The 14560-nt window shown below is 44.3% G+C and overlaps 1 protein-coding gene across 1 annotated transcript in view; it reads right to left on the minus strand.

Annotated features, from left to right (window-relative positions):
* The window catches only part of WDR63 (WD repeat domain 63), a 66571-nt gene that overhangs the window by 18343 nt on the left and 33668 nt on the right, over positions 1 to 14560 (minus strand). The window contains exons 12-18 of the mRNA XM_018561846.1: positions 13463 to 13653; positions 11598 to 11722; positions 10509 to 10598; positions 8624 to 8701; positions 7920 to 8042; positions 6483 to 6556; positions 3978 to 4125 (exon numbers count right to left, since the gene is read on the minus strand). Of these exons, the coding sequence (XP_018417348.1) occupies positions 3978 to 4125; positions 6483 to 6556; positions 7920 to 8042; positions 8624 to 8701; positions 10509 to 10598; positions 11598 to 11722; positions 13463 to 13653 (829 nt within the window). The remainder of the gene's footprint in view (positions 1 to 3977; positions 4126 to 6482; positions 6557 to 7919; positions 8043 to 8623; positions 8702 to 10508; positions 10599 to 11597; positions 11723 to 13462; positions 13654 to 14560) is intronic.

The following is a 14560-nucleotide window of genomic DNA, read 5'->3' on the forward strand; positions in this document are numbered from 1 at the left end:
AGGAGGTGGCTGTGGGGAGGGGGCGGAGGGCTCTGATGTGAAGAGGGGGCTGAGGACTCTGATGTGAAGAGGGGGCTGAGGACTCTGATGTGAAGAGGGGGCTGAGGACTCTGATGTGAAGAGGGGGCTGAGGACTCTGATGTGAAGAGGGGGCTGAGGACTCTGATGTGAAGAGGGGGCTGAGGACTCTGATGTGAAGAGGGGGCTGAGGACTCTGATGTGAAGAGGGGGCTGAGGACTCTGATGTGAAGAGGGGGCTGAGGACTCTGATGTGAAGAGGGGGCTGAGGACTCTGATGTGAAGAGGGGGCTGAGGACTCTGATGTGAAGAGGGGGCTGAGGACTCTGATGTGAAGAGGGGGCTGAGGACTCTGATGTGAAGAGGGGGCTGAGGACTCTGATGTGAAGAGGGGGCTGAGGACTCTGATGTGAAGAGGGGGCTGAGGACTCTGATGTGAAGAGGGGGCTGAGGACTCTGATGTGAAGAGGGGGCTGAGGACTCTGATGTGAAGAGGGGGCTGAGGACTCTGATGTGAAGAGGGGGCTGAGGACTCTGATGTGAAGAGGGGGCTGAGGACTCTGATGTGAAGAGGGGGCTGAGGACTCTGATGTGAAGAGGGGGCTGAGGACTCTGATGTGAAGAGGGGGCTGAGGACTCTGATGTGAAGAGGGGGCTGAGGACTCTGATGTGAAGAGGGGGCTGAGGACTCTGATGTGAAGAGGGGGCTGAGGACTCTGATGTGAAGAGGGGGCTGAGGACTCTGATGTGAAGAGGGGGCTGAGGACTCTGATGTGAAGAGGGGGCTGAGGACTCTGATGTGAAGAGGGGGCTGAGGACTCTGATGTGAAGAGGGGGCTGAGGACTCTGATGTGAAGAGGGGGCTGAGGACTCTGATGTGAAGAGGGGGCTGAGGACTCTGATGTGAAGAGTGGGCTGAGGACTCTGATGTGAAGAGTGGGCTGAGGACTCTGATGTGAAGAGGGGGCTGAGGACTCTGATGTGAAGAGGGGGCTGAGGGCTCTGATGTGAAGAGGGGGCTGAGGACTCTGATGTGAAGAGGGGGCTGAGGACTCTGATGTGAAGAGGGGGCTGAGGACTTATAATGTCATGAGCACCCCACCCTTTTTGTGTTTTTGCACTGGGTCCCGCCTTAAAACCCATACGAGACCACTATCTAATTGTTTGTGTTTTTTTTTTAATTTGTGCTTTCTACTTTTTAGACCAAAGTGCCTCGAGGTTCTGCATACTTTTAAAGGGATCCATTTCTTTAAAAAGGTTGAGAAACATTGCCTTAGGTTATGTTAGTGTGAACTAACTAAAATGACTCCACAGCTTTCCCAAAGTCTGTATGGCTTTCGCTGAAATGAAGGAAAGGTGCCAGCATTGTCCCTTTTAATGATCTCCACACCCTCCACATTAAATAACACTTAATAACATTTTGACATATTTGATGGCACAGATCCCAGACTGCAGAGAACAGCGATAAGTTACATTTTATAAGTAGGGCAGTTGGTGAAATAGTGGTCAGGACAATCAACTCGAACTGGATCCCTGACAATCTGATAATCCCTGTTCTGCTGATACCGAGAAGAACCGGCTCAGCCCTTTCAAGCTAAAGACTGATGTTGGAGTTTTGCTGAGTGCGTGGAATGCCCTCCATATCTTGCTTGCTACGTCTATCGCGCCCGTTCAGTACACAGTCTAATCTGTCAGAAGATGTAAGCAGCAGCTCATTCATTGCTGCACTTTAAAATGAATTATGAAGCAGATTAGAAAACGGAAGAAGGGGAAACGTGTATTTATTGCATGCGTGCTTGGTGTGCGTAAAGAAACACTCTGGGTGATAAATCAAATGAATCACAAATATACCTAAATCGGACTTTAATTAGATCTAATGCAGTCAGATTTAGGAGTTTTTTAAAAGTAGAACTCCGGGTAAAAAGGTTATTAACCCTTTGCACTGCGAGGGTTAAGTGCTTGTTTTTGCCTAGGGCCAAAAATAACTAAGTTATACTCACCTGATCCTCGGAGCCGGCCGGTTTTCTCCTGCCTGTCACCTCCTCGGCTGCAGCGATGTTATGTCCCTCGGCGTCCTCAAATTCTATACACTGTGGGGGGAATTTATTAACGCAATTGCGACTGTTTTATCCTATTTTTTATGGGCAAATATGTTTAGCAGCTCCTGTTAAGCCCATGTGCGCCTGTTTTGCCCTGAGCGTGCGCTATTTTCTTGATTGCGAGTGTTTTGCGACAGTTCGCAACTGATTATATCTGCCATTGTCCTGAGGCTGTCTGAAACCGGCGCACCGCCAAACAAAACAATCGCAATTTAAGAAGAAGTCCCCATGACCACTTTTTCAAGAAGGGACAGTTTAGCTTTTTGCCTGGAGTTACAAGTCTTCTTTCCTGGAGTCCATTTAAAGGAGAACTATGAGGCGAGTGCTTTTCACTCACCTCATAGTTCTAGCCGACCTGTGACAATGAGACTGTCACAGGTCGGCTCAGTAGATTGGGAAGTGAGCGAACATATACCGTCGTTTGCTCACCTCTCGATCCTGTCACAGCTCTCTGCCGTGACAGGGGAGGGGCTGGATTCCACCTCCCCGCTCCGATCCGCCAGCGCTTACCCCAAGAAGAACTATGGGGAAAAGCCCTGACCCCATAGTTCTCCTTTAATCTAATTTATAAACAACATTACACTAGCAACATAAATCTTGAGCAAAGCGCGTCAAATTGATCCCATGCAAGTTCAAACAGTCGCAATTGCGTTAATTAATTCCTCCCTGTGTAGGGGCTAACTTTGTTATTTTTGACCCTAGGCAAAAATAAGTACTTAACCTTTGCAGTGCGGGGGTAGCCCCAGCAAAAGGGTTTAGAACATTTTTACCCCAGAGTTCTTTTGTAATACTTCATGGTAGAACTGCATCCTCCTATCATATGATTCTCTTCTCTGTAACCTATCTTTGAACTATAGAGGAATCTTAGCTTTGTAAGTATGCCTATGAAGGTTCTCATTCATCCAGGTCATGGTATATCTGTAAAAAAATAAGTCAAGGCAACTGGACTTTCTGTATTTTTCTTGAAGGCGTTTCACTGAACATCCAACCAGCTTTCTCAATCGGGAATGACTTGTACAAAAATTATCTGGGAATAAATATGGTGAATGTTGCTCCAATGCATTTGCACAACTGAAGCTAGGAGGTGTCATTAACCTGCCAGGTGTTAAAGGTGGCAGGTTAACCTGAGAGGTGTTAAAACAGCATTGTGTGTGGCAGAAAATAGAAGTCTCAAGCACCCCCCTCCCATTCAAGCTTGGCTTCTCCATTTTTACATACAAGGCCTCTTTCACAGCTCTTTTAAACCAGTCCTTATCCCTGTCTAGGATGCGTACTTAAAGTGACATTAAATTATACATTTGTTTTCCCTCCCCCCAATGTTAATGTCAGCACTTACCTTAAATGATGTCTCTTAATCCGATCTTCTTCTTTCCTGATGTTTTCATCTGTCCCTCCAGCAGTGCGTCGGCTCTCCAATCCAGCGCTGACTCCTCTCTGCTTGCAGGCACTTCTGATCCCACGGTGTCTGCATGCGGGTGCACGCGTCCATAGACTTACCTTGCGTCTCAGCTCGTCTCCTGGCCGAGAAACCGAACTGCGCATGAGCCCACCCCAAGATGCTTTGCGGCTGCCCGAACTGTTTCGTTTTCTTGGGTGAGAGTGCGCAGCGAATATAAGGTAAGTTTAAACCGCTGTTAAAGCGTTTAAAAAAAAAAAACTGTTTGCCTATATCTACTGCTTGATAGAAGTAGATATAGGCAAAAAAACGGGAGGGTTTAGAACCCCTTTAACTGTCTTCAAAGGAGGGACCTTTTTCCTTTAGATGTAGGTATACTGCTGAATCCTGACCAGAGGGTTTGGAGGTAAGACAACTGTAAGATAATTCAAATGTAAAACATGGACTCTACGTGTTGTTGATACCTTGATAAGCGGCCTCCAGATCAAATCAATGTGCTTGAAAGTATCAGGTACACCAAGTGGAAGCTCCAGCTGCTTCATGTCCATTTTTTTCTCGGCCATGGTCTGAGCCTGCGGCTTGTGTGATCGGATATCCCAGAACATGACTGAGCTGTAGGAGAAGATCATTCTATAAGTAGCGGTGCCTAGATGTGCTTACAGCAAACAAATAAAACCAGTATAAGGGGAATTTTCATCAGCATTGTGTATTATGCCCGAAATAACACTTACCTCTCTGTGCCCCAACAGCGTACACCTCACTCTATATTGTAGGAATGGCTACTGTATAAGGGAGCATACAGGCTACTCATCAGGGTCACAGAATGGGCGGAGGGGTCAGAAGAGGCAGACAGTTTGAGCTCATCAGCAGTAGGGGGTGCAAAATGCACAGTACCTGCAACCTATACTGATAAGTAGTTCATGGTTTATGGTGGTGGGTGCACTTTGTTTTTTCGCCTTGGATGCTAGAGGACCTTGTGCCAGCACTGCTCAGGACTACATCTCCCGTGATGTAATGCTTTCTTTTCCAGGATTCTAGCAGCAGGTTATGTGCTATTAAAATGACAGCTCTGCTCAATACAGACACTGAGGAGCCACTGCTTTAAAGCTGGCCATACACTGCCCGAGTCCTACGTGGCCCTGTGGACACCACTCCGTTCAACAGAAGTCAAAGTTTCAATTGACTTTTGTTAAAGGAATGGTTTGAAAATTCTCAGCTGAACAGCGACTGCAGCCAATAAGCTGAAGTGAAGTGCCTCCATTGGAAGATTTCCCCTTACCTCCTATTCCAGTGACAACAGTAACATTTTGGGCATGTGTAGGGGAAAAGAGGCGCTAGATCCTTGCTGCTTTAGGAGACTCACATTTTAAATGAATCTGTTCTTCGGGTTGCTCAGGATGTTTTTGAAGAGGCTTCTTCCATATAAACAGGGACACCCCAAGCCAGACTGGGGGGGGGGCTCTTAGGTAGATTCAAATGGAAAAAGGACAGACGGGGCAGCCACCACAATTCGGGCGTTCACACAATCCCCTTTCATCAGGGCTTGAGTAAACTGAAACTTCCTTTCAGGATGTATGGACTCACATTAAAATGAATGGTGATCTGCAGGTACCAGTGTCTGCATTTAGTAAAGATTTCGCAAAGAAACAGTACAATCTCTTCTTTACTGCAAAATCTTCACTAAATGCAGGCACTGGTACCTGCTGATCACCATTCATTTTAATGTGAGTCCATACATCCTGAAAGGAAGTTTCAGTTTACTCAAGCCCTGATGACAGGGGCTTGTATGAACCCCTGAAACGCGTTGGCTGTTTCACTAAACTGACATTTTCAAATAAACGATTGTTTTGGACTCAAATTGTGGTGGCGCCCACGCCTGTGCTTTTTCCTTTTAAACAGTAACATTTTAGGCTTTTTCATCCCTCTGTCCCAGTCACATTGGTCACCAGGACAAATAGAGAGGGCAAATCTCCCCAACAGGGACACAGACAGAAAATAAAAATTTGACAGAAGTTCTAATGCTCTTTCTACTTTATCCAATAAAAGTTTTGAATATAAATCTACCCTTAAAGGTCACAGATTTTGTGAAAACACTGCGCAAAAAAAGCACAATGAGAAATCTGTTCTAAGGCCAGGTTCACGCCATTTACTGGACCAGATCTGGAACACGCTGCATTGCGCTTTGCCACGTTTTTACCACTTTCCGGAGCTGTTTTTCCCCCTGTTAACTTAAAATTGGCCTTTCAAGTGCGGTCCAGTGCGTCTGCATGCGTTTGTATGCAGTTTGTATGCATCTCCATGAGTTCCACTGAATCCAGACCAGACAAAATAAGACATGCAGTATTTTTTTGGTCTGGTCTGGAACGGACTGCGCTGGTGGGAACAGAGGCCAGAAATAGCATAGGGATACATTGTGATGCATTTTAGGTCTAGAAACAATCTGGTCTGGTCTGGAGATGATCTGGATGTGGTGTGAACAGGCCCTTAAGGAAAACGTGGCTTATTGTTTTCATAATAATATAAATGACTTATAATAATAAGCTGTTAAGATGACAAAATAAAAACAACACGTTTGCTTGTTTTTTGTTACAATGGGAAAAAAGCCAATATTGTCGATAAAAGATACAACTGCAACATGACACGAGGTGACGAGGGAGCATGGAGCCGGTTTCCGGCCAATCAGGAAGCTGGGCAGCGTGTAATGGCTCGCTGCCCGGCTTCCTGATACCTGAAGTATCGGGCTAGGCATTGGAGCATTTAGGCGAGTACTAGTACTCCCCCAAATACCCGGCATTGGCACCAATACTAGTATCGGTATCGGTGCATCTCTAGTTCAAATCCCTTTCCACTCTATACAAAACAAAAAATTGGCTGATGCACGATCATAATACGCCTCCCTTTCAAAATCTATTCTGTCCAAACTTTACCCTTAGAAGCTCTCTGTGTATTTCTTAATTAAATTCAATTACCTGTCTGGAGAACAGGTGACGAGCTGTACACAGCATCCACTTTTATTTTCATATGGATATCCTGCGCGGGTGATCTATAAAAGAAGAGAACACAATTACTTTACATGAGAAAGGCATACCTGCTACCTGATGATTGATAATCCCAGCCTATTGTGTGCCTTTCTGCTGTTTTATGTTACATAGCCCTCAGGGGCAGGGCCCTCCTTACCATCTTGTCTTGAATTGTATTGCGATTGAAATGTCTGCCCTATAGTGTAAAGCGCTGCGCAAACTGTTGGCGCTATATAAACCCTGTATAATAATAATAATAATAATATATGTAAAACAATACAGAGAAAAGTATAAAGCCTGAAGAAGGGATCTAAGTTAGTGACTATCACTTCTAAGTTATTGACTAAGACTTAAACTTCAAACTTGTTGCATATTAAAAACAAACATTATATAAAAAGGGATATGAACTATTGGGTCCTTAGCATACCCCGGCCTTCTTCTGGTCTAGGCCCCCGCAGCACTTTTATAATTTGGCTGAACAACTGATGAGGTAACAATGCTTTTGCTACTCTCCTTGGGGCATATCAGAACAGCATACCCTTCTCTATGCACTGGTGCTTGAACTAGTAAAGGTGCCAAGAGAAACAGCCCAGATGTAATAGCACTACACCCCTTAGTGGCTGGAATTAGCGTCTGGACTAATGAGGATCCTGGAATCCCCCTTTGCTACCACACTGGGGACAGGGAAGGAAAAGGGATCACAAGTCATTACACTTGAGTTACCAGTTTGCTTGATAGCAGGACCCACTTCTCAAACTTATCTTTCCTATGCTGCCTCTCCACCACTGCAGCAGCCTAATCAAAACTGGACCAGGGGAATGTGCATCCCAATGAGTTGGTGCTTTAGCCTGGTGATTGGCTGCTCAGACACCAATCTCTGTACTGTGGGAGGCAGGAAGGGTGCGTTATGTGTTCCCTATACCTGAAAGTATCAGGTTTTTGTTGAGCTGGGAGATGGATCGGGGCAGTGTGACAGTGTAGGGAAGTCAAATATTGTGTTACTTAGCCTAGTCCAGGCAAGAGTTAGTTTCAGAGTCACTTTAACCCTATCGGAAATCTTAACGTCAGAGGTGCTTCATGGGCTTCTGATCATGTGATCACTATGGTTGGCGGTCACAGTGACCATGTGATTGGGAGCCCATACTACTGGCTGCCGATCATTTCTGTGTGGCCAGGAGCAGTTGGTGACAGTAATGTAACAGTGTTGGGGAGCCGCAACTGAGTGTGCTCCCAACACAAAGCAACAACACATATATGTGGCAGCATGGAATAAGGCTCAACTTTGTGTTGCCCAATATATGCGTACAGCCAATGGGAAGTGGTTAATAAGTAATCTGAAAGCCTAAAACCAATATGGGGGTAACTGTTCCCTATCCAAGCCTTTACCTCAAAGAAATCTGGGAGCCAGTGTATGTCAGTTATCACAGCCTTGTGCCCATGTTCTATAGAGGATACCGCACAGTATCTCACAAAATGTGGCTCATTGGATTGCTTGGGCTCCAGTGTTGTCTGTAAGCAGAAAAAGGACATCTTAGTGCATTCACGATTATAAACATATATCTGTCACCATTTGTCAGACTATATCCGGCTGGAACGCACAATCTAATGAAAATATTACATTCGTTTTCCTAACAGTCATAGCTAACTAAAATACAGATTGTCCTTTCTTACATATTCTATCCAAAGCATGCTTGTCATAAATTCCAACAGCTGTTCATTTTGCTCAAAATTCAGGAAACTGTTTACATTTACACCAGCATTCCCCGCTTGACTTTTGCAAATCTCCTCCACAAGATCAAATGAAGAATCATGATCATAAAAACATAATGGAATACTTCTGTGGTATGTAAACCAATCGGTAAGAGAGGGTATGATAGATCTGTATGGTTAGTCTGCAATACCAGATTTCACCAGGATGTGTTGCTGTAAGCAATTACAATATCAGCTCCTGATCCCAGTGAAAAGGTCAAAATAGATGGGTAAAAAAAAAAAATAGAACTTTGATTTCATTGGGACTCATAGTAATAAGATTATTATGTAAATGTTAGTTAGCTGACAGTAAGAATTTTACAATGCAATACAAAACATACCTTTGTGTTGGTGCTCGTGGTTACTCCAGTTTTCTCTGCGAGACGCTCGTTATAAGCAGAGATATCCCATAATACAACCTGAGTTAAGGACAGAAGAAATAGGAACTTAGCCATACAAGGCAATGCATTCATATGAGAAATCTGCATCATTGCTGTCCTACCTAGCAGTCTGGCTGACCCGTTGGCTTCTATAATTTCTAAGTCACCTATCTGCATACTTGTTTTGGACCAGGGACTTAAAATATTAAAGAAAAACAGCCCAGCAATCAGCATTTTCAGGAGTGGGAGCTTCTCTAGTTCAATTTTTATAATTGTAAGGACACAAAATATTTGATAAAGAACACTGCAAACCTCCAACAGGAGAACATTCCCCTTGAACACTGGTTAACATAGAAGAAGGCTTTGAAAGGTCTGATAGATAAAAGGGGTGAATGGGTATCAGACATTAAAGTTGAACTCTGAGGAAATGAGAAACTACCCTTGCAGTGGGGCTCCCTCCACACTTCAAGGGTTAAATGTTAAATGTTGAATATTGTCTAGGGTACCATTAAAAAGCAGTTTTACTTACCTTATCCGTCACCCGCTCCTGCAGGCTTCTCCTCTTTATGAAACTGGTCTCCCAAAGTCTTTTCCATTCAGAGCTCAGTCCTTTGGTCACACTCCAATGTCATCGCATACAATGCAGGACCAACAGTTCTGCATTGTAAGTGAGGATGCTTTGGGCTTGTCCACAGCCCGTAGCGTCAGGCAATAGAAAAGTGCCGGCTGCCATGGGAAAGCGGGATAAGATAAGTAAAAGTTATTTTTAATGGTGCACTAGGCAACCCTTGCAGTAGGACTCCCCACACACTGCAAGGGTAGTTTTTAATTTCCTTGGAGATCGGCTGTAATTTTCTATTGGTGGCTTGGTTAGGTTATCCACAGAGAGATATAGAAACACCAGCCAGATATCTTTATGTAATATAAAAAAGGGTAGGCAACCTTGGCACTTCAGCTGTTGTGGAACTACAAATCCCATAAGGCACTGCAACACTCTGACAGCCACAGGCATGACTCTCAAAAGCATAACGGGATTTGCAGTTTCACCACAGCTAGAGTGCCGAAATCGCCTACCAATAAGATTTGGTTTAGTATGTAGACTCTAAACCAAGACCAGATCGGCAGACGGGGCCATCAAATCTAGAGCATATCTCCATCCACCAAAGGTAGGTATTTAGGATTTAAAGGTTTGACTTGGAATATGTGAACAAGCATTAGGTATCATTGCATTAGAACTATATAGGCTGAAATTAGAGTGTTTATTGAACATTAAGATGTGAAGGACCAAACTGCTTTCATTTGTCCTGTAAATTAGTAGAAGATAGTTCCTGTGTTTATTTTACAATGTATAGAAATTGTATGGTAGGCTACAATTCATGGCTAAGTACAGAGCAGAAATCAGCCCATGGGTGGTGGAAGTATTTTAATTTATGGGACTTATCAATGTTAGCTGACCAAAGATCTGACCACTGCGCCCCAACCACTGGCCCCCCAGGCTTGCTTATCAGCTCTCAGACAGCTATGCTTGGTTCAGTACTAGTGCTCCACTACACAGACCCATATGAAACTTGTCCCAGGGCACAGCACAGGATAAAGAAGGACATTTTGCTGCACTCCTTACCGGATATTCCCAGTGATAGGGAGGGTGCTTGTAATGACCGAATTAAGAATATCACCAGCACACCGAAAAAATCCTTTCAGGATCACCAAATGTTCATTTTATTGAACAAATCGTCAAAAGTGAAGACAAGCGCTTTCCGGGCCACGCTGGGTCCCTTCATCAGTCTCAAAAATCTAAGGACACTGCACAGACCACACAAAACATTATACGAATAGGATCCAGTACCTGGCCATTTATACACCCTCCAGCGATGATACTGGGGTCACTCGGACAAAAACGGAAGCAATAGATGTCATCTGGACATTCCAGCATCAGCTAAAGGAGAGAACAGAAGAAGCTTTTAGATTTCACACTTTTACATGTTTACCGAGTGAAGATATATCATTAGAAGTGTTGGAACAAATGGCTTTATTTAAATGATATTAAAAAGAGCATTTCTGATATGCCAAGTACAGTAATCCATAGCCACCAATATAGCCATAGCCATCCATAGCCACCAATCAGTTTTCAGCATATTAGATTATCAGTGAAGAATGAAATATAATAGCTGGTAGAATTAATCTTTTGCCCAGGGGTCACTGAAGCCTGGTTGCACAGAAAAAGTTTAGCAGCATCAGTATGCCTCGGTTAAAAGTGCATCTGAAGCCATTTTTTTTCCATTTTGGATAGAGCAGAGAATGGTTAAAACTCTTTTTTTAACCATCTGTTAAAAATGTTTGCCATCTGTTTTAAAACTTTCTTTCACTTCCTGTAGACAGACAGGAAGTGAGAGAAAATCTATCCAAAGAAAGGTAAATCTCCTCTTAGATGCTTATCACCGGAACAATTGGCCCCATTGGAATATTTCCCCATATTCATGTTCTGGTGGCAATTCAGAATTTTAGATTTTTCCTCAAGTTCAGTTCCAGTGACAGTGGTCACCAGGACAAAATAAAGACAGCAAATCTCACTAGCGGGGACACTAACAGCATTAAAACCTTGGAAGAAGGAAGCCGCCGCTCCAAGTGCACAATATGCCTGTATCCATGGAACCAGGTACCAAACAAAAATGGCTCTTTGCACAGCAACAAATCAGGATTCATCTACCACGATGTGATTTCTGTTATCTGAAATCTGATTGGCTCTTATTACTGGACTTTGCACATCATCAGCGTTCTTTCGCATTCTGTCAATGAACAGTCCTACCAGCCTGATAAGAAGAGCACTGGATTCACTCCATTAAAGAATAGATTCAAAGGGAAGTTTATGAAAAGCTTATCTTTATTAACAGATCCCTCACCTGGAGAAAGGAGATCTCCGACTTTCCAATCTTACCTGGGGATGAATAGGGTCAGTCACACTCCAAATAAGAATCAATGATGGCTTAAGGATGAGTTTGGAAGATAAGTTCACTCGATCCTCCAGGGAAAGTGGTTCAGTTAATGAAACTGCCACTAAGCCTGGCAAATAAAACACACACATCTGTCTCAATGGGGAACAAGATTTTTTTGAATGCAAATTGCACATTAATTAACAAAGCACTGCTTTTAGGAGTCTCCTATTCCCTCTAATTGCATACAGGTAATACATTTGTCCCCTGTGATATAAAATGCAACAGATTAGCAACTGCATTCATTAAGACGGTATTGATGAATGCCTTCCAATATCTTTAGAGTTCATGCATGTAACAGTCTTTGGAGGACATTTATCAATACTGTTTAAATAAAGTATTTATTATTTTTTATTTATTACAGGTATTTATATAGCGCCGACAATTTACGCAGACTTTACATACTGCACATTCACATCAGTCCCTGCCCTCAAGGAGCTTACAATCTAAGGTCCCTATCTCACATGCATACATACAATAACTGTGCTTGCTAATTTGTTGCATCCTGTATTTTAAATTGCAAGTTAAAACAGATTTATTATCTGTATGCAAGTTGCATAATAAATCAGATTTCTGTTCAAAAAAGGGTTGTTGCAGACTATAAAAACACCAAACATACTGTAACAGGGTGCCAGTAAAACCTGCCAGGTTGGCAGAAAAAGTGATAGATGGTAGATACATTCCTTAACGGATCCTTAGATTCATCATCTAAGGTAATGCCAGCATAGATTTGTAGGTAAAGAAAAATAGCTCTTTACCTTGTATTGGTAAAACAAATCCTGGGGCTGGTGTTACTAGGAGTCTGATAGAGCTCCGGGTGGGACAGACTCCTAGTTCCATGGGCCGTAGTTTAGTGAAGACTGCACAGGACTTCATTAGTGTGCAGCTGCACCTAGCTGGGGGAAGTGTGTGTCTCAGTGCAAGGAGAGACAGTGTGTTCTGTGTTTGGAGCCAAGCCTGTCAACAGGACAGGGTTCTGTGGATGGACTGTAACTGTTCCCATATAGGAAACGGACCCAGCTCAGAGGACTATCACTAATACCCAGTAAGGCTCAGTGGAGCGGACTTTTATTTGTTTATGTCAATTACATTTTTGGCTGGATGCCTGTAACCTTTTTTTGTCGATTTGATTGCTGTCTGGAATTAAAGCTGGCATGTTTGGTTGACGAGACTGCGAGTTTGCATCTACATTGAGACTAGTTCCCTACAATACTTATATAATAACTAGGGATGCACCTATACCGAGTATTTGGGCGAATACTCGTACCCACCCAAATGCTCCCGATGCCTATCCTGATAACGGAACTTCCAGTATTAGGAAGGCGGGCGGCGGGTCATTACATGTCACCAGGGAGCATGGAGCCAGCTTCCCGGTCAATCAGGAAGCCGGCCGGCATGTAATGATTTGCCACCCAGCTTCCTGCTTGGTCAGAAAGCTGGCCAATCAGGAAGCTGGGCGGCAAATCATTACCTGCCCCCCTGGCTTCCTGATTGGCCAGAAATCCGGCTGTTCAGGCACTTCTTCATATGGGGTGACAACACTCTACTCCTGTCTAACAGTTGTGCTCTCGCATTGTCACCTGGTCACACAGGATGGAGACTACAAGTGGCCGCTTCAACACACAATAAACAGGCATGGCCCACGATTCTCGCCATCAGAAAACCCACCCCAAGAAACTGCTCCGATTCAGACTTTAATTTATGTAGATTTGGATGGTTATTAGAAATACTATGATTGAAACCCCCCCCCCCCCCTATGTTATGAAGTTTACCACTGACTGACATTACTGGCAGCGATTCCATTCATTACCATTAAGTGTGGGGTGCCAGTCTATGCAGCTGATGGTTTTGTCTTTGCCAAACTGGTGGTCTGTAAAAGACTGATACTCCTTCAGGTGAGAGTCGGATCTTGCACCAAATGTGCTCTCCTTATCAGACAAGGCCTTCCAGTCATCTACAAAGGCGTTCAGAATTTCATTTTGCTGTAGCGCTAATTCCAGCCTATTTAAAAGAAGGAGTTCAATGGCTTCATACAATAGCAAAGTGATCAGAAACTGTTCACAGGATATTTGATATAAACTTTTATCAAGCTGTCTATGCAACCAGGCAAATTAAAGACCACCTATCAGTGAAGTATAAAATACCAAAAAAACATGAAGATGTATAAAGCACACCTGCCATTTAGAGTTCAAATCACACCCTGTCCGTTATGCTGCACTGAACTGCGCAGATCAATGCAGACTCAACTCAAGGGCACATAGAAAACAATTGTTTTCTATGTGCCCTGTTCATATCATCATGCACTTATTTGGGTATCGAGCATCGATATTTTTTTTTTCCAGTACTCGCAGGTACCAAAACCGGAAGTCCCATTAAGGAAGCCAAGCAGCGCGTAATGGCTCGCCACCTGGCTGCCCGATTAGCCGGGAAGGCGGGCGGCATGTAAAGACACACCACCCGGCTTAGCGATTAGCAGGGAAGCCGTGTTCATGCTCTCTCGTCACAAGGTGACCAGGAGGCAGGGAGCAGGCTTTCTGGCCAATCAGAAAGCTTGGCGCCGTGTAATGACTCATTGCCTGGCTTCTTGATTGGCGGGAAGCCGGCTCCATGCTCCCTCGTCACCAGGTGGGGGGGCAGGTAATGACTCGCCATACGGCTTCCTGATTGGCCAGCTTCCTGACCAATCAGGAAGCTGGGCGCCAAGTCATTACACACTGCTCAGCTTCCTGATTGGCAAGGGAAGCCTGCTCCATGCTCCCTCGTCACAAGTAGTGATGGGCTCGGGCGTGTTCGCAGCTCCACGTGCCGAGCCCGCCAGGAAGCTGAGACATGTTCCCGTTCCGCAGCTGCAGAGATCGGGAAATGTCTCAGTGCCTGTGATTGGCACTGCGCGCTGTCAAATCCTGGC

The sequence above is a fragment of the Nanorana parkeri genome, unplaced genomic scaffold (genome assembly GCF_000935625.1).
Source record: "Nanorana parkeri isolate BGI_ZX_2015 unplaced genomic scaffold, ASM93562v1 scaffold548, whole genome shotgun sequence".
NCBI lineage: Eukaryota > Metazoa > Chordata > Amphibia > Anura > Dicroglossidae > Nanorana > Nanorana parkeri.